This window comes from Panthera uncia (assembly GCF_023721935.1).
Source record: "Panthera uncia isolate 11264 chromosome C1 unlocalized genomic scaffold, Puncia_PCG_1.0 HiC_scaffold_3, whole genome shotgun sequence".
NCBI classification, from domain to species: domain Eukaryota; kingdom Metazoa; phylum Chordata; class Mammalia; order Carnivora; family Felidae; genus Panthera; species Panthera uncia.
Genome location: NW_026057584.1, coordinates 100,890,697 through 100,914,059, shown reverse-complemented (window position 1 = coordinate 100,914,059; position 23,363 = coordinate 100,890,697). Strand labels below are relative to the sequence as shown.

Sequence of the window (23,363 nt, the reverse complement as noted above, 5' to 3'; positions counted from 1 at the left end):
ACAGGTGTATACAGAAAGTCAAAATTTAAATAATTTTGTAATATTAATTATTAATATTAAACAATTTTATTAAAATTAAATGATTATCAATTAATATTTATTAATAGTAAATATTAATTATTATGTAATTATTATATAAGCAACTCATTGTATGTCATTTATGCCTCAATAAATAAAAGAACTAATACATGGAAAAAACACACCTGGGGACAGATTTCATACCACCTTTTCTAACTGGAAGACTGGTCGTAGGGAAGACTACCCATAGGACATACCTAAAGCAATGAGCCATTTAATCTTCTGGAAGCTCCCGCTGAGTAACTAGATTAGTTTTGGAGTGATCACCTGTGTTGGTTACCCGAGAGCTTGCTTGTGGTGTTTTCTTGAAACACCCTCGGGTTTAAGATGCAAATAACAGCGCTTTTGAGAAGGAGGCAAGTTAATACTTACACACACACACACAAATCACAGGCCTGGTGGTGCACATGCAAATTTCTTTCCTTGGAAAGAAATTTCTTTACAGTTTACCCTGGGAGCCTTGTGGCTCAGAGGGCACAGGTTGTCAAGGCCTCCAGTGTAACCTTCGGCCATCTGGTGGACTGGAGGGTTTTCACTTGAGCACACATCATTGCATGTGGAACTTGCCTTTGGTGGGGCTGCCTGAGGGCAGTCAGTCCTGTCTGTCCTGTCCGTGCTACCAGCTGAGTGGCATTTGTCTGTGGGAACAGGCGGAGGAGACATCTGGAAATGTTGACAAGTATTTTCCATGGGAGGCATCGGAGCTGGGATGTATGCGCCAGATAGACTTGTTGGTAACAGTGATCGTATGGTGGTCAGAGCCATCTTGTAGGGGTCGGCAGATTCAGGTGTCAGGAGATTGGAGGTGCTTACAGTAGTTTGGGGGAAACTCAGCAGGGTATTTTGCCTCATGAGGACTATTGCAGGGGCAGGCAGTTGTGAAAGACAAAAGATCTCTAAAGAGCTCCCTGCCTGCGTTTCCTGGGTTGTAAATCGTTCTCTCCCTAGATGCTGAGGTTATCTCTCTCCCTCCACCTGTACAGAAATCTGCGTGTTTCATTCCAGCATCTATCACTTCACCTTTCTTCTAATCAACTCCTATTACCTGAAGAGAATTTTTTTCTTTTTAAATATTCTATTTTTAAGTAATCCCTACGCCCAATGTGGGGCTCAAACTCACCCTGAGATCAAGAGTCGCACGCTCCACTGACTGAGCCAGCCAGGCACTTCCCCTGAAGGGAATTTTTATAAAACTCACAGAGATGCATTATGTCCCCTACTTTGGACTGCGGTGCATTTGAGTGGGTCATTATTCTTGTGATCTGGGACTTGGTCAATTCAACAAGGGAATCCAGGCAGCTGAACCAGAATTCAAATCCCCTAAGCCCCTTTTGGCGACTTGTCACGTGGAGGATGTACCAATTAGGCTGGCAAGGGGGTTTCTGCAGAGGAAAGAAAGAAGCATCTTACAAAGGAATGGCCAGTATGGAATCCCAGGATTTCACACTGGTCTGTGTCAACCCCCTCACCCCCACTTGCAATATTGTTTGTTCCGATCATTACCCAGGAAGCTCCGGAGAGAGGCTGATCCTTTTCTGGGGACGGCCACATTCAGGGAACAGACCATTGTACTTTGTATGTTATGTGCTCCAGGAGGAGATTAGGTAGGTAGGGTGAGAAATCTTTTTGAGTTGATTTCTCAGGAGCCTTTTTTCAGATGATACCAGATGGCTGTGGATGGTAGGGAGGAGTAGACAGTCTATGGAATACCTTGACCGTTAGCCCTTCGTTCCTTAGCATTTGTGATGAAAGATGCACCATTGTCAGACTGCAAATAGTGTGGAAAACCAAACACATGGCACAGATTCTTTTCAAAGGTCACAGTGGTTTCAGGTGATTTGGGACATTAAGACTATAACCTGAAAAAAAAAAATGTCCTGGGAGTGTGGCTTCCTGAGAGGAGGTCAAAGGTCAAGTGTAAACAGTCTGCCAGAAGCCGGTGGGGGCAACAGTCTGTGTGGTGTGGCCTCCCTCACCACCGGACCAGCGCGTCAGCCTCTGGCTGGAGTCACAAGTCTGGCACGTGGCGGTGGCCGTGTATCAGAGGTGGAGTTCTTTTTGTTGTGCCCGCCTGCGAGGATGGACCAAGGCAGCCGTGCGGGCAGCCCGGGTGGTGTAGGTGCCATCAGTAGCTGGAGTGCGGCTCCACCAGATTTGTGGGCATCTGGATGAGTTGCCCCGCTGGTTCGGTCAGCAGCTGAGAATCGTTGCCACGGTTCACAGCCCAGCGGACAGTTTTCCAAGTGCAGATCAAACCACTAGGCCTTTGGCGACAGCACAGGGGTCAGTACAAACATCAGATTCATCCATGGGAACATCAACCAGAGCTATGGCAACGGCCTTGAGTTCTGCCCACTGAGCAGAGGGGTCATGTCCATTTTCAGTTCTTCCTGGGGAGGGGATGCAGGGGAACTTGTGGCGTTTCTCTGCCTGTAGCTCCTCCTGATGGGGGAGAATCCCCCCTGGCACTACGGACAGGGAAGTAGAAGTAAGTGTAACCTACCATTTATACATTCACATGAAAAAACAATAGTACTTTGGATTGGCCTGAAGGGCCCCATCCACTAGGTCACATTAGTCTCTCTCCCCCACTGCGAATCTTATCCAAACCCCATTGGCTGAATCTGAGTACCTCCTTACACAGGGCCAGGTAGGGTGGTGACTGGGTACCTGTATCCACAGAGCCATAAAAGTTGGAGTCCTTCCCTTCTGAGAAGTCCCCCAGCATACTTAGGTGCATAAGGCTTTCTAGTCTCTCTTAAGGATAGGGAGCCCTCAGCCTACCCATAATTGTCCTCCTCCTCCTTTTTTTTTTAATAAAATTTTTTTTTAAATTTTATTTTTTAAATTTCCATCCAAATGAGTTAGCATATAGTGCAACAATGATTTCAGGTGTCGATTCGTTAACGCCCCTTACCCATTTAGCCCATCCTGCCTCCCACAACCCCTCCAGTAACCTTCTGTTTGTTCTCCATACTTAAGAGTCTCTTCTGTTTTGTCCCCCTCCCTGTTTTTATATTATTTTTGCTTCCATTCCCTTATGTTCATCTGTTCTGTGTCTTAAAGTCCTCATATGAGTGAAGTCATACGATATTTGTCTTTCTCTGACTGACTAATTTTGCTTAGCAGAATACCCTCTAGTTCCATCCATGTCGTTGCAAATGGCAAGATTTCATTCTTTTTGATTGCCAAGTAATACTCCGTTGTATATATATACCACATCTTCTTTATCCATTGATCCATCGATGGACATTTGGGCTTTTTCCATACTTTGGCTATTGTTGAAAGTGCTGCTAGAAACATTGGGGTGCATGTGCCCCTGCAAAACAGCATACCTGTATCCCTTGGATAAATTCCCTAGTAGTACAATTGCTGGGTCGTTGGGTAGTTCTATTTTAATTTTTTGAGGAACCTCCATACCGTTTTCCAGAGTGGCTGCACCAGCTTGCATTCCCACCAGCAATGCAAAAGAGGTCCTCTTTCTCCGTGTCCTCGCCAACATCTGTTATTGCCTGAGTTGTTATTGTGAGCCATTCTGACAGGTGTCAGGTGGTATCTCATTGTGGTTTTGATGTGTATTTCCCTGATGACGAGTGATGTTTAGCATTTTTTCATGTGTCGGTTGGCCGTCTGGATGTCTTCTTTGGAGAAGCGTCTCTTCATGTCTTTTGCCCATCTCTTCACTGGATTATTTGTTTTTCGGGGAATTGTCCTTCTTCTTAAAGCAGATCTCAGGGTAGAGGGTGAGGGGAAGGACTGGGGGTGCAGAGCAGGAGAGGGGCTCTCTGCCAGGAAGCAAGGCACACTTTTAGTTCCGAGTGGCCTGGTGGCTGTTCATCGTCCAACTTAATGAACGTTTCAGTCACCCAGAGCTCTAGATCCTCATTGCGGACATCTTTTGTTTAGGCTCTGGGGATTCCTTTGCTGATCCAACAGCTACAGCCACATTGCCTCTCATCTGAGAGGTGGCGTGCAGCATTGCCAAGGACGGTGAGCCACAGCCAAAGCACCACTGGACAGCTTGTGTCAGTCCTACCCTTTGCTGTTCATCCTCTAAAGGTTAATCAGCCCTTACTCCCCAGCACCCACCTCTTGGACAAGAGCATTTGCTGCCAGACCCCAGGGGATCTTCTTATATCCCCAAAGCCCATGAGACCTTTGTCTTTTCTGTTCCAGAAAGCCATGTCTCTGCTAGCGTCCATCGTCAGCAGCAACTGCCAAGAACTGTGAAGAACCTGACATTTTATCCTAGTTGAAAGCCGACAGTCAGCCCGGTTTGCTGGACGCCGGCAGAAGACATGGTAATCTGGGGTCAGAGACAAAGGACTGTCTCTACACGGCGCAGTCAGCAGCATGAATTGCGTGTTTGTGTCAGCGCCTCTTGGCCCATTTATCCCATGGGGGCAATGCAGAGTGGTCCAGAAAGATGCTGCCCACTCAGTGGGTTTGAGTCATGGCTGTAGAGCCCTGAGTTTAGGAAATCCCAATCTAGGTGCTGGCAGAGAGCATGAGACTCCTGGGTCACGGACAGAGGACTGTAGTACAGCACAGCCAATAGCATGAGTCTCACGTTTGTGTATTTCCTCCTCTTGCCCCATGCGTCTGCGGCTGTAGAACCCTGAGTTGAGGTAATCCAGATTTTTTTTTTTTAAGTGGTACAAACAAACCTGCCTAACCTTAGCCTAGAAGGGGACTCTCCTTTTGTTCTACTGGACAGTAAACAACTCTGCCCTCTCCTCTGGAGGGAGAGGATGTCTGTGTTTCTAGGCTGTTTACCAGACACACATCTGTGTATAGGTAGTCCAGAATGAAAGCAGCCGTTTCCTCATAAGATGTGCAAAAGTGTGAGAGATCCCTGGAGAATTGCCTCCCAACGCATTGTACAAGGGTTAACGTTCTCACCGAGGGCTGTGAATCAAAAAAAAAGTAGAATTTATATTCAATATACCTTGTTTAAGAAGGAAAGTGTGTGGAATATTCTTTCCAAATAGTTAAGTGTCTAACCCTTTGGGAAACTCGACTGTCTAGGATAGTAGTTCTTAGAGAGTCTTACTTGTCTTGAACAGAGAACCCAAATTGTGATTTTGTGTATTTACCCCAACTTGAGAGTCACAAAGGCAGGTCTGTGGAATTACAGGTGTTGATTTTTCAGGGGGTGATATACTCACGACATTCAACATTTTATTTATTAGAATTGCTTATGACTCTGCCTCAGGAAAGGGCAGGTGCTAATGGCATTATGTAACAGAGTAGTTACAACACTGAGAAGCATTTTTGTAGTCATCAGATTTAGCTGATATTTATTTTGTACTTAAGGTGTTATGTAAACCCCTAAAGAAGAAGACTGTTTTTTTAACCCACCTAACAAATAGTTGAGGTTGGGGTGCCTGGGTGGCTCAGTTGGTTGGAAATCCAACTTCGACTCAGGTCATGATCTCACGGTTCGTGAGTTTGAGCCCCGCATCGGGCTCTGTGTTGACGGCTCAGAGCCTGGAGCCTGCTTCAGATTCTGTGTCTCCCCCCCTCTCTGCCTCTCGCCTACTCGCTCTCTCTCTCTCTCTCTCTCTCTCTCTCTGTCTCTGTCTCTCTCTCTCAAAAATAAACAAACATTAAATAAACGGTTGAGGTTAAAAACTTCAAAATCATTCATAAGTTAATACATTGAAAATATGTTTCTCAAATGTTTTATGTCCATGAAAGGTGAATAAACTGAGTTTTCTAATAGTGCTTTGATTTCAGTTATACCACTAAATACTTAGAAGAAAAAGGCCAAGGGGTTTTCAAATGTTTATTTAATCCTCATGTGGTCTTAGTCTATAAATGTATACTTAAGTTCATATTTTAAAAAATTATGCTTTCGAGAAAATTTAAAGCAAATTCCTGTTCAGTTTTTCTCTTTTTATTGTAATGACCAGCTTTTACTATTTCATTGTTACTGAGATCTATTTTTACAATAAAAGTTGGTTCTCCCTCTGGAGGTTAAAAAAACAAAATATGCTTTTGAAGTAGGCCAGAAGAGATTAAAGTGGAATGAGCCTTTCACTTTTAGTCATAGTCTTCAATGTGATGTGATTTAATTTATGAACTTCATAAATAATTCTTATGAACTTTAGTTACACTGAAATATTATATAAAGGTATTAATTTGCCAAGGTTAAGTTCTGTTTAAAAGGTGAACATTTATCATTCGCCATCTTAGCAGGATGCTAGGTGCTCAGTACTTTTAAGAGTAATAAAAATAATGAAGGTATTTTTCCCCCCTCCTTCTGGTCTTAGGCACCCCCACCCCCCGACTTTAGTGAAATGACACATTTGGATGACATTTAGCAATGCATAGGATTATTTACAAGCTTTAAAGCAAACTTGATATATGGCAGCTTTGGTTCTATAATACTTAAATTTAGGAAGTAGATATAACTTTACAAAGATGTTTAGTTTTTCAAAATGATGCACCCTAGGAATCTGTTAAAATTCAAGACGTAATACACCACTTCTCGGAAACCTGCTGGTTGAAGGAAGGAAGGTCACCCAGTGCCCTCTACTGTCTGGTGGTTATAGAATCTTCCCCTCGTTGACTGCTTCAATGTTGACTACTTTCATACTCTTAAAGCTTTTAATAGTTAACTCATTCTGGATTCCATTCTTTTACAAAAAGGTCAAGAGCATGCCTTCTTCAAATGCTTTTAAAGGCACATGTACTTTTTTTTTTTTTTTTTTGGTAAGAAAGTCTTCATTATTTGCGTATTCTTTATTTATGAATTCGCCAACTCACTACAATTTATTTGTAACCCTGAAAGCAATACTCAGAGTAGTTTTTTGGTGGAAATAACATGGGCAGAACAGTGAAAAATAGGAGTTCACCAGTGTTCACGCTCCCGGCTGAGGTCAAACAGGGGGACCTTCTTGTTTCAGCTCTCAGGTTGTAAACAAGTGGCTGGTTTATGTTCTGTTTAGTGCCATACTTTTCACATCGTTGTGCTTTTTGTTGGTGAACCCACTCTCCAAAATGGCTGCGTGTAGTGCTGAAGTGCAGTCTGGTGTTTCTGAGTGCACGAAGGCTGTGATATGCCCGAAGAAGAAAAATACGTGTATAAGATCAACTTTTTTTTCCCAGACCCGAGTTACAGTGCCGTTGGCTGTGAGCTGAATGTTGATAATAAATCAACAATATAAAAGAGGCATCTTTAAACATCAGCACACATAAAGCAAGGTTATATTTTGGTTGCTTGATGAAAATGTTGTGACCGGACATCCCAGAGACTCATGAGAACCTAACCCTGTATGTCCTTAGGGGCAGTGATTCAATATTCACTGATTCCCTTTCTAGACCTTGTCTACTTCAAATAACCGGAATCAGCTGTAGTTAGTTAGAGCTGATAGAGATAACTTAAAGTTAACAATGGAGTATTCTGCGAATATGCATGTTTTGTGCTTGTCCTAATGCTAGGCTCTGAGCTTTTCACCTCAGGACCCTGTGCCAACTGGCTTATAGTGCTTCAGCTTGGAATTTTGCCACGAGGAGGGGGAGCCGGCTTGGAAGGAGAACAGCTGGGCCTTCAGGGAAGCTGGCATGCAGCTTGGCTTGGCTTTCCCTGACCATTCCCTGCTGAATTTCCACCTTTGCTGGTTGTGCTTCTGGAGCCTGGGTCGGAAAAAACAGCTCCAACCTATCCTGTAAGGACCCGGGAATTCTGGTCCAGGAGGGAGGCTGCTGGGCTGCGTCCATTCTTGGCTCTGAATGATGCGCTGGTTACCTGTTAGGGACCTGGGAGCTCCAGGTGAGGGGGTTCCTACACACATTTTGTGTTTGCTTCTTTGCTTTCAAGAATTTATTTATTTATTTATTTATTTATTTATTTATTTATTTTTCAGTTGATGGACATTTATTTAAAAAAAATTTTTTTTTAAATATGAAATTTATTGTCAAATTGGTTTCAACACTTAGTGCTTTCAAGAATTTAGTTTGCTTTGGATACGGCTTTTACTTCATGATCCCAAACCAGCTGGGGAAGTACCAGAACAGGTTTTTTTTAGGCAGGGAGGTTTAATGACCTTCCTAAGCCCCAGGCACTGTTATGTTTCTTTTGTCTGTCTGCCTGCCTTCCTTCCTTCCTTCCTTCCTTTCTTCTCTCATGCCCCTCACCCCTCGGTGCTATAACATTTCAAATCCCCACCTTACATCATATAAAATGTACCCATATGCTACATAAAACCTGACATATAATTATGAACAGAGCCGAGTTGCTGTTGAAAGGTTATATGTTGTAGGTATTTGATTAAATGTTAATTTTGATTTTTTAAAACATTTTCATATTCTGAAATAATAAGGTTTTTTGGTTTTGTTTTTGTTTTTTTTAAGGTCTCAAACACTTTCACGGGCTGTGGAAAAGCTCATAGACCCTAGGTACCGTGACTGCGCAGGACTGATATGGCAGGGTGTCCGTAGGAAGGGTTTCAGATTTTCCTCATTTCCTCAGCCCTTCAGCTGCACATTACTTCTCCTGACATCTTTGGGGGGCTCTGATGTGCCTCAGGCCACACGTATTGCTGGGTCTACAAAAATAAGCCATGGAACCTTCTTTCCCTCAAGGGGCTTGTACGAACCCGCTTTAACAGTTGTCTTCCCTGCGGCATGACCCAGTGCTGTGGGCGAGCAGAGGGGCTGTTGGCTCAGCCTGGGGCAGAGGCGGAGCTGGCAGCAGAGATGTCCCGGAGCAGGTGGTCTGGACTGAGTTTTGAAGGATGCTTGCTTGCACGGTGAGGCAGAGAGGCGAGGGGCAGAGGGAGTTTGGGGGGAAAGCCGGGGGTGGGGGGGTGGAAAGGTATGGCAGAGGCTTAGAAATAGCGCGGTATGTGTGGGAAACTATGGGCTGTCACTGATGCTGGAGTGATACATGGAAGGTGGACTGTGGTGGTGACAGGTAACATCAGAGACGAGGGAAGGGCTGGGTACCCAGGGCCTTTGTGCCATCTTGGACAAGGTTAGACTCGTCCTGGGCGTGTGACCTACTTCTGGTGCCTGGGCTGCGTGTGCTTCAGATTTATTTGGTAACCCTTAATGCATTATTGGTTGCCTAACTGAGTCTCTAGCCTTGTCTATCCTTTACAGTATTGATAAGTCCTGGGTTGTTTGCTTTTGTCCAGTTATCTCTTCTTAAAAGAAACGGAAATGGCTTCATTTTAAAAATACCTTTTTCTTGGTGCATACCACATGAAAGTAAGCATACAGGGAAACAGCTAAACTTAAAAACACATAATTGTTATTAAAACATCCAGCAATATTAAGAATATATAAAACAGGTAGCAGTCTCTGGTATGTCTACAATTCAGAGATAGCCACTGTCAGCATTTTGGTAAAGCCACTGTCAGCATCTAGACGTCTTGCCGTGCTTATGGAGATACTACGTACCTGCCGTTTTCTCGCTTGTGTTTATTTTTATTCACTAATATGCCATAGGCAGCTTTCAAAGTTAGTGTCCCTGGAACCATATCGCCCTTAGTGGCTGCAGGGGATTTTATCTTACGGCAACTGTGTGACACAATTTACTTAACCAGTTCTTCACCAGTGGGCCTCTAGATGGATTCTAATTTTTGTTAACTGTTGGAAGCACTCTAGTGAAAAACAGCTTCATTGAATGTACATCTACATGTACTTATCTTTTCTTAAAATATTTTTCTTGTGAGAAATTTTAAACATAAAAAAATAGGATAGTATGACGAGGCCCCATGTATACCCAGCTTGAGCAGTTGACAATGTTCTAGTTCTACCATTTGTTTTTTTTTCCCCCCAAAATTAAGTTTACTTATTTTAAGAGAGAGAGAGACAGAGAGGAGAGAGACAGAGACAGCACAAGCTGGAGAGGGGCAGAGAGAAGGAGAGAGACGGAATCCCAAGCAGTCTCCTTGTCATCAGCACAGAGCCTGATGTGGGGTTCAAACTCACAGATTGTGAGCTCATGACCTGAGCCAAGATCACGAGTTGGATGCTTAACCGACTGCGCCACCCAGGTGCCCCTACCATTCTTCTTCTTCTTCTTCTTCTTCTTCTTCTTCTTCTTCTTCTTCTTCTTTTCCCCCAAATCTACACTCTCATACTTACTTTTCCTCTGTCAGGGTATTTGAAAGCAAATCATTCATACCATTTTGCCTATGTATACCTTACACTTTTTTTTTTTTAATTTTAATGTTTATTTATTTTTGAGAGAGAGAGAGAGACAGAATGCAAGTGGGTTAGGGGCAGAGAGAGAGGGAGACACAGAATCGGAAGCAGGCTCCAGGCCCTGAGCTGTCAGCACAGAGCCCGACGCGGGGCTCGAACTCATGAGCCGTGAGATCATGACCTGAGCCGAAGTCGGACACTCAACCGACTGAGCCACCCAGGCGCCTTACTCCTTTAAGATGAAGATACCATATACCTTACTCTTTTAAGATGAAGACTCAGAGGGGGTGCCTGGGTGGCTCAGTCGATTAAGTGTCCAATTTCGGCTCGGGTCATGATCTCACAGTTTGTGAGTTTGAGCCCCGCGTCAGGCTCTGTGCTGACAGCTCAGAGCCTGGAGCCTACTTCAGATTCTGTGTCTCCCTCTGTCCCTCTGCCCCTCCCCTGCTCATGCTCCGTCTCTCAAAAATAAACAAACATTAAAAATAAACATTAAAAAAAATGTAAGATAAGGACTCAAACGTAATATCAAGTAAACAGAACTGACATTAATTCCTAATAAGATCTAATATTATGCAAATCACAACCCATCTAAATGTTGCTTTGGTTGATATCTCTTTTTTTTTTTTTTTTTTTAATATTTTTTTTCAACGTTTATTTTATTTTTTTGGGACAGAGAGAGACAGAGCATGAACGGGGGAGGGACAAAGAGAGAGGGAGACACAGAATCGGAAACAGGCTCCAGGCTCCGAGCCATCAGCCCAGAGCCTGACGCGGGGCTCGAACTCACGGACCGTGAGATCGTGACCTGGCTGAAGTCGGACGCTTAACCGACTGCGCCACCCAGGCGCCCCGGTTGATATCTCTTTAAGTCGCTTTTAATTTATAATTTTCTACCCCTTCTTTATTTATCATGTTATTTGTTGAAGAAACCAAGTCATTTATTGAGTAGAATGTTCCAGTCTGAACTTGACTGATAGCCTCCTTCTGGTGTCATTTGACGTGTTCTTCTACCTGTCGTGATAGCCCATAAATGGGAAGTCAGATCTGGAAACTAGCATCATTCATGAGGGTTGATGTTAGTAAGTTCAGGTGCCATCAACCCCCGATGTATCTGTTCTAAAGTTTCCCATCAATCTTGTGCCTCGTCATTTTGGCATCCCTTTATGATCTTTCCTTACATTTATTATTTCATAGAATTTTCAAGATGATGATCTTTAGCAACTACTAATTTTGGGATAATTGTAGATTCACATGCAGCTGTTGGAGATGATACAGAGAGCTCCTTTATGCCCTTCATGCAGTTTCTCCCAGTGGTAATACCTTGCTTGAGTATATAGTCCAGCATCACAACCAGGGAATTGATACATTCCATGGATGGTATACAGATTTCACTAGTTTTACGTGCACATGTATTTAGTTCTATGCAATTTTATCACACATGTTGATAAATGTGGATAACACTGCAGTCAAGAATCAGAGCATTTTTATCATAAGGCTCTCTTATGCTACCCTCTTATAGCTACACCTGCTCCCTTCAGGTTGATCAACTTTTCACATTATTGACTTTGTAAAGATAACCAAGTACCTTTACCCATGTTTCTACCAAGATATTGGTCTTTTCTGACCTATTTCTGTTGTTATACCTATCAGCCTTTTTCTGGATGGTTGCTGATTTTTATTCAGTTAGGAAGGGCTTTCTTACCTTAAGATTATAAAAATATGTGCCCATTCTTCTTGTGCCTGTCTATGATTTTACAGTTAAATGTAAATATTTGTTCCTTATATGATTTATTTTTGTATAAGGAATGAGGTAAGAATGTAGCCTTACTTTTCTCCAAATGTCTGACCATTCTCCTAATGCCATTTGTTAAATAAACTATCTTTTCCCCAGTAATGTAAAATACCACTTTTATCTTGTACCAAATTCTCTAACCTAGAGTCTGTTTCTGAGTTTTCTGTTGTGTGCCACTGATTTGCCAGGTTTTCCTGCTTCATTATCACAGCTTAAATGGCTCAAGTTAATTAAATTACTTAAGTTGTCCTTTAAAATTTTTACTCTTGACTTTTGTAAGAATATGAATCATACCAGCTTATTCATGTATTACTGTTATATGCCTGTTGCTTTATAATGTGTTTCAATAATTGGTGCTTTTTTCATTTTTTATGACTTTGATGACCAAGCTCACAAATTTATTCTTTCCGATAGATTTTAGAAATATCTGTGACACGTTCCTAGAGCACCTTTTATACTTTGATTGAGATTTTATTCAGTCTATAGAATAATTTAGGGGAGAATTGATTCTTTTACAGCTTTGAGCCTTCATAGTTAAGAACATGGTCATTTCATTTATTCAGATCTTTTGTCTGTCCTTGAGTATTTTTTATTAATTTATTCCCAAGTGTATTGCTTTGGTTTCTCTGTCCCTTCAGTGGAATGTCTTTTAAATTTGACGAGATTCATTTTTTTTTTTAAGTAGGTTGAACCTCTGGGAAAATGTCACGTTTTATAATCTGTAATATGAGCTTTCTAAACTGGCTCTTCACTATGTCTGCATTCCTAAACCAACAAGCTGTAATTCCCGCAGTCCTTAAAACAAATCCGGAAATGGCTGGTTTCTGACAGTAGCTGTTATTCTTTAGTTACTGATACAAATAACAACAAATTTCCCATGAAGATGGCAATGCATTGTGGACCAAATTAGATATGAATGCAGACTTGCAATTTCAGCTATTTAAGTATGACATTTGGGAAGCTTTGTATTAAGGGAAAGAAACAAACCTGTAATTATAAAACAGTTTCATAAGGCATGCATGTGCCAGCCTGCCCAGCCTCCTTAGACCATTTATACGATTCATTTATGGCACCTGGGAATCTAGGATCTTCTGCTGTCTAAATGAGCTGCCTTTATGTCCAACCCTATTTTATCCCAAGTTGACTATTGCTAAAAGCAGCTACCACTATTCATTGAGATTCTGTGTGGGATCCAACTTTGTGTTACAGCAAAGAGGTAGAGGTGGTTTTTAGTTAGTTCTGTCTGTCTCTAAACTCTTCGGGCACTTGGACTACTCTATAGGGCTTCCTGGCATGTGTGGCTTGCATGTGTGTGGGTGTCGTTTGGAGGGCTTCTGTGTTGTGGGAGCTTGATGACAGGAGGAAGAAGTAGTCTTTTAACAAAGCTGCTAACGCTGCTTCTAAAATACAGAAATTTTAGATGTATTTTACTCAGTTGATTGAGCATCCACCTTCGGCTCAGGTCTTGATCTCACGGTTCATGGGTTCAGGCCCCACATCAGGCTCTGTGCTGACAGCTCAGAGCCTGAAGCCTGCTTCGAATTCTTTGTTTCCCTCTCTCCCTGCCCCTCCCCTACTCACTCTCTGTCTCTCTCAAAAATAAACAAACATAAAAAAAATAAAATACAGGGGTCTTTTATAATATCCCTTTTTTTAAGGAGTTTGCTTTATTAAGTACTTCAGTATATTTTAAATTGTAATTTTGTGGATGTCTGCTGAAGTGCTATTACTTGGTAGATTCTTGGATCAGAATTTGTGGGGGGGGGGCATTGTAATCCAGTATAAGAAGAAATAATGTCATAGCTAATATTGGAATTATCAAAAGATTTGTTAATTTTTTTATGTTTATTTTTGAGAAAGAGAGCGAGCTTGAGTGGGGGAGGGGCAGAGAGAGAGGGAGACACAGAATCCGAAGCAGGCTCTGGGCTCTGAGCTGTCAGCACAGAGCCCGACACGGGGCTCGAACTCACGAACCGTGAGAGCATGACCTGAGCTGAAGTGGGACGTTTTAACTGACTGAGCCACCCAGGTGCCCCAAAGATTTGTTAATTTAAGGCCATTAACCACTATGCAAGACTATAAGATGAATCCTTAACTTTATTTTAGGGGGAGAAAATAATTTTCAGTTCATTAAGAACCATTCATTTAAATATAAGCAATATTAATTATAAATTATGTATTAAAGCAGCTTGAACCTTTACTTTTCATATATAATGGTCTATATATTCCCTCAACCTTAGTAAAATATTGTATCAGCATCTTATGATGCAGAAAGACTTTCTAGGCCAAATTAGTGTAGCTTGTGGTGTATATTATGAAGGAGTCCAAACACATTAAAAGGTGTAAAGAATAACATATGACCCATATACCTAGCACCTTGCCTAAGGTATAAACTTCTACCAATATAAGTGGTCTGTGTACTTCTTTCGTATTGCATACTCCTTCCTTTGGCTCAGAAATAACAATTATCTCTTTTTGAAATGTAATACAAGCTATGTTTTTTTTTAAATTTTTTTTATTTAAGTAATTTTTTTTCAATATATGAAATTTATTGTCAAATTGGTTTCCATACAACACCCAGTGCTCATCCCAAAAGGTGCCCTCCTCAATACCCATCACCCACCCTCCCCCCCCCCCCCCCCCCCCCCCCCACCCCCAGTTTGTTTTCAGTTTTTTAGAGTCTCTTATGCTTTGGCTCTCTCCCCCCCTTACCCTCTTTTTTTTTTTTTTTTCTTCCCCTCCCCCATGGGTTTCTGTTAAGTTTCTCAGGATCCACATAAGAGTGAAAACATACGGTATCTGTCTTTCTCTGTATGACTTATTTCACTTAGCATAACACTCTCTAGTTCCATCCATGTTGCTACAAAGGGCCATATTTCATTCTTTCCCATTGCCGTGTAGTACTCCATTGTGTATATAAACCACAGTTTCTTTATCCATTCATCAGTTGATGGACATTTAGACTCTTTCCATAATTTGGCTATTGTTGAGAGTGCTGCTGTAAACACTGGGGTACAAGTGCCCCTATGTATCAGTACTCCTGTATCCCTTAGGTAAATTCCTAGCAGTGCTACTGCTGGGTCATAGGGTAGGTCTATTTTTAATTTTTTGAGGAAACAAGCTATGTTTTTGAACTTTGCCTAAATGGTAATGTGCTCTGACTCTTCAGCAACTTGCTTTCTTTTTGTTTGCCATAATATATATTTTTAAAAGTTTATTTATTTTGAGAGAGAGAGCACAAGGGGGGGTCGGATGGGGAGAGAAGGAGAAAGAATCCTAAGCAGGCTCTGTGCTGTCAGCACAGAGCCCTATACGGGGCTTGAACCCACGAACCGTGAGATCATGACCTGAGCTGAAGTTGGACACCTAACCGACTGAGCCACCCAGCTGCCCCTCGTTTGCCATAATATTTTTGAGATTCATTTATGTTGGTGTGTATAGTCCATTTATTTTTAGTGCCTATACTGTTTCACCGAATGCCATAGTTTACTTACCTCTTCTGTTGATGGACATTTTGTTTCCAGTTTTTAGAATTAACAAACAATGTTCTTTTGCACATATTTGGGAGGTTTCCTCAGGTACCTATGAATGAAATTGCTGGATTGAAAGGAGCATATATCTTCAGTTTTACTAAATATTGCCAGATTGTCTCCAAAAGTATACCTGTTTGGGATGCCCACCTTCCCTGATTAAATTCTCATTGCTCTACACCCTTGCCGACACTAGATATTATCAGATTTTTTAGTCTGTTAGTTCAGTAAGTGATCTCATTATTTTGAATTTCTCTGATTACTAGGGAGGTTAGATGTCTAATGTGTAGTATTACAGGTGTTTTTTCCCAAATATAATTGTATATTACGGCTGCAAATTGTACGCAGAGTTGAAAGCATGAAGTACTTATTACTGGATAGAAATAGACCATAATTCTCTCATTAGATCATAAGCAACTTTGCAGATTTTTGAGGAGGAAATAATTTGGTGTGATTTTCTGATAGTGTATTAGAGCATGGACTTTGGAAGAAGTAAACAAGGGAGCCACGATTCAGGCATCAGTTTGGAATTAAACGTGGCTCCATTATTTACCTGCTTTACGGCCTTGGGCAATTTGTGCAGTCTCTCCAAGTCTGTTTCGTCATCTTTAAAATCAGTGTAATACCTCATGGTTTGAGGATAGAGTTAGGGGAGATGACATTAACAGCTGGCACATAGCACGAGCATGTAGTTTTAGAATGAGGCAAACATGCTTAAACAATAGTGTGAAAGAGGGAAAATACCACAGCAGAAAATGAAATCAGCACTGAAATCTGGCAGCAGTTGTGAGATTAAACTGTGACGTATTGTTAGCTGACTCAGTCTCAGGACCAAGCGAGGGGACGTCTGGCACAGCAAATCCCATTCAGTCATGTCTATGCCATGCATCCATTTGGAAACCCCACTTCTTCCCGTACACGCACCCACACACCTGTGTCACTTGTGTTCGTCTGGGCCCTGTTCGTTTTGTGCCAATCAGGACATCAGTGACTGACAGAGCTGTCCAGGGTCACAGTGGATAGACGGGGGTAACCTTGGGACCCTTTTGGGTGCCTGGGATCTGGCCTGGGTTTGGGGACTCCGTCAGTAACCATGCAGCGTGGGAACGATGGCCGGGCGCCCTGGAGCTGATGGTGGAAATGCACGCTTGTTGGGTAATTGTGAATGGATGTTATTCAGACTGTTCTCATGTCCCTCGCCACAGGAATTTCTCCGCATGGCTTCCAGAGAAGTGACCATTACAGTACGCCTCATTCGTTCTTTTGAGCATCGCAATTTCAAACCTATAGTGTATCATGGAGTTAATTTGGACCAAACTACAAAGGAATTTATAGTATTTCTAAAGCAAGGTACGAGATGTCTTAATCATTTCATTTTATCAATATTTTGAGAAAAATAGTTGACTACTATATTGATGGTAATCTTTTAAAACTACTTCGAAAGATATTAATTTAGGTTCTCAGCCAGGTGCTAGGCCAGCTCCTGGTCTGGGCTTTGGCATCAGCCAGAATATCTTCCCAAGGCTCTTTGGGCATTGCGTGTGCCCTCCTCGGGAATCATTACCCTCATGTTTGGCTTCTTCCTCCCCCTCCCGCCTTTTTTTTTTTTTTTTTAAGTGTATTTATTTAAATTGAGAGAGGGAGAGAGAGCCTCTGCAGGGAAGGGGCAGAGACAGAGGGAGACAGAAAGAGAGAGAATCCCAAGCAGGCTGTGTATGTACTGTTAGCGCAGAGCCTGATGTGGGGCTCGAACTCACAAACCATGAAATCATGACCGGAGCTGAAACCAGGAGTCGGATGCTTAACCGAGCAAGCCACCCAGGTGCCACTTCCTCCCCCCCGTTTTTTTAATTAAAAAACCTTAAGATCTCGGTTTGCTTGTGGTGGGCTTATGGATTTGGAGATTGATTAACAAGGGAATGCGGTGTAGCTCATGGCGTTACCTGGCTGAGCACACAGAGGGCCTCATGGGGAGCATGCTCGGAAGGTGGCAGGCCTCCGTCTTTATAGCCGGAAAATCATGAGTGCTGTGGGTCAGTGTGATCACAGAAATGACAGCCAGACCAACTGGTGTTCGTTTTTCATTTTGAGCTTGACGTTCGATAGGCATGAAGTCAGTGAAGGCTTTTTGTAGGACCTCGATGGGTTTCTAACCCCTGTTTTTAATTATTGAAGTGTTCCAATCATCAACATTTGATAAAACATCTAGAATAAGCTTTTATTATTTTAATCGAAATGTAATTTATATATGATGTAATGGACAGATTACATACAGTTCCCTGAGTTTTGACAAATGTATCACTTTATATCCAACTTAATTTTTTTTTTTTACTTTGACATAATTTCAGACACAGAGAAGTTTCAAAAATAGGACAGAGAATTCCTAGATGCTCTCACAGAGGTTCCTGAAATGTTAGCGGTTTGTTACATTATTTTTTTAACCTTAGCCTCCCCTCCCTCCCACCTTTGTCTCCTTTTCTCCCTTTTCTCTCTTACTGAACTTACCCCTTCATTTTTTTTCTTTCTGAACCATTTAGAAGTATATTGCTGACATGATTCTCCTTTATCTCTAAATATTTAAGTGTATATTTCCTAAAAGCAAGAAATTCTCGTACATAATTACAGTACAATGATCAAAATCAGGAACCTAACACTGAAATATAGCAAAAGAAAATTCAAGGGCACATGCTACATTCACTTCCTTTAATCTGACTTTTTTTTTTTAATGTTTATTTTTCTTTTTGAGAGAGAGAGAGAGAGACAGCGTGTGAGCAGGGAAGGAGCAGAGAGAGAGGGAGACCCAGACAGAATGTGAAGCAGGCTCCAGGCTCCGAGCTATCAGCACAGAGCCCGACGTGGGGCTTGAACTCACGAGCCATGAGATCATGACCTGAGCCGAAGTCGGACGCTTAGCCGACCGAGCCCCCCAGGCTCCCCTGACATTGTGATTCCTTTAGTCTGCAGTCTTCATCACGTTGGCAGCTTTTTTTTTTAAACTTTTTTTTAATGTTTATTTATTTTTTAGAGAAAGTGTATGAGCGGGGGAGGGGCACAGAGACAGGGAGGCACAGAATCCGAAGCAGGCTCCAGGCCCCGAGCTGTCAGCACAGAGCCCGACGCGGGGCTTGAACTCACAAACCGTGAGATCATGACCTGAGCCAAAGTCAGACGCTTAACCGACTGAGCCACCCAGGCGTCCCACGTTGGCAGCTTTGAATAGCACGGGCCAGTTGTTTTATAGGGTGCATCTGGGTTGCATTTTTCTGGTGTCTTCTCACAGTTGGGTTTAGGTTATATGTTTGGCAGAGCAGTCCCGGACGTGATGCAGGCTTCTCTGTGCATCACACCAGGAGGCTCCACTGTCCATCAACACCAGTACTGGCAATGGTAACTCTGATCAGTTGGTTGGAGTGGAGTCTGTCAGGTTTCTCCACTGCAAATTTTAATCATAATCGAAAAGTAGTTGGTAGGGATATATTCTGAGGCCATGTGAATATCCTGTTACTTCTCAAACTTTGATCCACCAGTTTAGCATTCTTTGATGATTCTTGCCGGGATCAGTGATTATGATAATTGGCAAATGGTGATTTTTCCTATTCTGTCCTTCCTCTTACATATGGTAGTTGTTTTTCTCCACTAAGGAACAGCCCGCACCTCCGCCATCCCATTTATTTATTTAATCATCAATCATATCACTGTGGACTCGCAGATTCTTACTTTAGTCAGAGGATTATAATTCTTTACTCTCATTATTTATTTTGTTGGTTTTTTAAAATTTTTAAAAATTTATTTATTTTTTATTTTTATTTTTTTTAGCGCTTATTCATTATTGAGAGAGAGACAGAGCATGAGCAGGGGAGGGACAGAGACGGGGGGAGATACAGAATCTGAAGCAGGCTCCAGGCTCCGAGCTGTCAGCACAGAGCCCGAGATGGGCCTCGAACTCACAAACCGTGAGATCATGACTTGAGCCGAAGTTGGATGCCCAACCAACTGAGCCACCCACGCTCCCCTCATTATTTATTTTGATGCTCCAGGTATCCCCATTTTGGCTGGTGACAGCCCCTTCCATCGGGCCACAGGCCCTTCTAACACATCCCCATCATTCTCTGAGCACTTCTTTACTTTTTTGGTACAAGGTGTTCCAGACTTGTCCTGTTCTTTCCCTGCTTCAGCCCTGGAAGCAGCTATCTCTCTGAGGAGCTCTGATTCCGTTACTGGAGAATGATATTGCAAAACCAGTATCTTGGTTTATATATATGCAGTGGAAATGTATATAGCTAAGTTTCTAAAATGTGGTAAATTCCTTTTTTTTTCCCCCACCATCATTAGTATTTTATTTATCCCTCACTGCTCTGAACACACATGTTGTCTCACACAGATGAGGACACCAGTCAGGACTGCAGTGCAGGTTGATTCATTTTTCCATACCCTCCCCCCTCCCCCCGCAGCCTGGGTTGGAGTCCCAGCTGGCCCTGTCCCGGAACATGCCAGATGTGGCCAGACTCTGGGCAAGGCCAGGCATCTGGCAGACCAGCCTCTTCGGGAGCAGCAGTCTCCACTCAGGGGGCCTACTTCCATCAGTCTGGGTCTGAGCCTAGAGCGCATGCTCCAAATCCAAAATGTGGTGAATTCTTGACATTGTACTTCCTGATTGACTTTGTAAATCTTCTCAACTCTTCTCCCTCACATTTCCCCCGACCTCTAATTTTGGTAGTTTTACTACTCAGTATTACCTGTATAGGTCAAGGTGGGCGACATATACAGAAGACAGACCAGTCAGTTGGCTTCGTAGTGACTGTGAAAGATTTCATGAGAACATAATTGTTCGTGAAAGTAACTACAGGCTGATGTATAGAGTATGTGTTGTTGTTGTTGCTGTGTTCTTAATTCTTAGGGGGGAGTTGAGAGTTGGCACTAAGATATTGCCAATTATATAGTGTCCTGCTTTTGGAAAAGATAACACCAAAAAGCATATTTGGGTTTTGAAGTAAAAATAAACCCCTACATTGCTTACTTTAAAACCTGTCTGTGTGTTATGGCTGACAGCGTTTCTTAGTGTTGACCTTGTAAGCGCTCTGATGTTCTTGGTACGGTGCAGGATAGGTTCTTCCTGAAGTCCTGGAGAATAAGGTGTGATCTTCAGGCTGCTGCAGTGGCAGGAAGAGACATAGTCCCCCCGGGGTCACTGTACTCTTCTCCTTCTAGGTAGCCTAGGACGCCTTCTCCGTTAGAGCAGCAGTACCGATCACAGCTCGGTGCTCGGCCGCGCCTTCCCACATCTTTTACCCGTGTTAGTAACAACATGGCTGCTGCTTGTTTTAGTTGTGCGGGTGGGACACTAGAAGGTGAACTTTTGGGGTGTGGGCTCTGTGCCCAAGCCTATCCGATTGGAAGCACTGTGGAACCTCTCTGAAAGGTCGGTGGGCCACCTGTCTACCTTTTACAGTTTTGTATGTGACGAAGACCAAAGAGTTTATTTCTGGGGAATTTTTCAAGTAATAATGATAACCAAGTTTGTATGTGGTCCTGTGCTCGGAGCTTAAACTAGGTGATCTCATTTCATCCTCACAGAATCCTTCTAAAGTGGGATCGGTTATGTCCTCATCTTACAGGTGAACCAGCTGAGGGACAGAGAGGTTAACACACTTGCCTGCGGTGACGTGGCTAATAAAAGCCAAAGCTGCAGTTCGACACAGGCAGTTTAACTGTACAACGCGTGCTCTTAAACACCGCGCTAAGTTGCCTCCTTTCTGTTCTCCTGCCTCACTTGCTGAAGTGGGATCTCTGAGCTAAATGGACCCCCTGTCAGTGAGTCTTTGCATGGAGTTCACCTTGCTCTAGCGTTTTGAACACGGACAGCGAGCAGAGAGGTTTGCCACCATGGCACAGTGAATTTTGCACACAGCCAAAAGTGGTCATTGTGATGAATGATCTCTTGGGGTTATTTAAAACATTTTTTTAAATATTTATTCATTTTTTAGAGAGAGAGAGTGGGAGTCGGGGAGGGGCAAAGAGAGAGGGAGACACAGAATCCGAAGCAGGATCCAGGCTCTGAGCCATCAGCACAGAGCCTGATGCGGGGCTCGAACTCACTAGCCATGAGATCATGACCTGAGCTGAAGTCGGATGCTTAACCGACTCAGCCACCCTTGCATGCCGTGATCTTTTGGGGTTATTTTAGATGACTTCTTGCCTTTCTAACTGTTCTTCACTTTTTTGCCGTCCTTCATCTAGTCTCCTGCCTTGTCTGTCTGTATTTCTCCCTCAGCCAAGGAACTTTGGTTAAATTGGATTCATTCTCCATTGACAATCACTGTTCCACAACATCATGCTATTAAAACCTAAAGTTATATAAATGCAGTAAATATAAGCTCATTTATTTATAAATAAGTATATAAATACAGATTATATTTATGTATGAGTATATAAATAAAATAAAATAAAATAAAATAAAATAAAATAAACCTGTTATTAACATATGGGGGATGGATGTTATTCAGATATTCTGATCACAGAGGTACTGTATATACTACCTTATATAGATGACTTTCTAGATTCAGAATAGTGTCCAAACCAGCTATCTAGCTAATATAAGACCTTTTCATTAATCTTTGATTTGGAAGCATTTAAATATTTTGTAACATGTGAGACCTTCTAAATGTAAAATCATTTCACCCACAAAACAGAAAAAAGCTGTGGATGGTTTGTCCAGACTTGCAGTTCAGAACTCCTTCATCCCTCGCATATCATCTCTGTATGTATGTGTGTTTTGAGTACTTTCTTACTTTATGGCACTATAAGATGCTTCAGGCTCATTGTGTAGATTTCCTGTCCCTGTCCCAGAATCAGCCATTTCTCAAAGGATCCCTGGTTCCTGAACGCAGATCTGGGTGTGGTCATTACTCCTGGGGTATTGTTCTTTAAAGCTCTCTCAGCTGAGGGGGACCTGGGTGGCTCAGTGGGTTGAACGTCCGACTTTCGGCTCAGGTCATGATCTCATGGTTTGTGAATTCAAGCCTCACGTCGGGCTCTGTGCTGACAGCTTAGAGTCTGGAGCCTGCCTCGGATTCTGTGTCTTCCTGTCTCTCTGCTTCTCCCTCACTCACGGTCTGTCTCTCCCAAAAATATATAAATATTAAAAACAAACAAAAATAAAGCTCTCTCAGCTGAAAGGTCAACCTGTGCGCATACACACATCCCCGAGTGTTTTCATGTCACCATCTGTATCTGTGTGGTAAACATGAGTCCTTCCTGATGTTTTCCAGTCCATCCCAACATGTCTCCTTCTAGCTTCCTCCCCTGGCGGATTTGTGTTTCCACTCCAAGAATGAGAACTCTGGCTCCCATCCTCTGCCATCCACTTACTTAATTCTTTAATTCCAGTTTACATGTCTAGCAGTATCAGAGTTTTTCATCTATACCCTCTGGGAAGCAACTTGATATTAACTAGAGCACAGTGCTTTTGTGCAGCTCCTTTTGCCTTAGTCTTACAAGAATCTCTTCACTGCCACGGTTAATTAGATCAGCAGCCTTTCTTTCACTGCCTTCAGGAAGGTTGCTTCATACATTTGCAATGCAGCTGGATTCTTTGGTCACTATCTGCGATCTTTCCTGGGATCTTCTGCCCTCCTAAATGGTGGTTTCTCACTTTGCACACATTCAAGCTCACTCTTTGTGCTCTAAAGTTCTGTGGGCTTCAACAGATGACTAATGTTGTGCAGCCACCGTGACACTGTTTACAGAATAGTTTCACCACCATAAAAATCCCCCATGGTTTGCCTGCTCATCCCCCCCCACAA

General features: G+C 42.6%; 1 protein-coding gene across 6 annotated transcripts in view; it reads left to right on the top strand.

Annotated features, from left to right (window-relative positions):
- The window catches only part of CC1H2orf76 (chromosome C1 C2orf76 homolog), a 66,214-nt gene that overhangs the window by 7,782 nt on the left and 35,069 nt on the right, over positions 1-23,363 (top strand). For 2 of the 6 annotated variants that reach the window (XM_049615741.1, XM_049615742.1), the window contains exon 2: positions 16,767-16,911. In XM_049615741.1, coding sequence (XP_049471698.1) covers positions 16,779-16,911 — 133 coding nt within the window. In that variant the 5' untranslated portion in view covers positions 16,767-16,778. Of the gene's footprint in view, positions 1-3,900; positions 4,138-4,254; positions 4,380-16,766; positions 16,912-23,363 lie in introns of those variants that run through there. The other 4 variants (XM_049615738.1, XM_049615740.1, XM_049615743.1 and 1 more) reach the window with 4 other exon arrangements.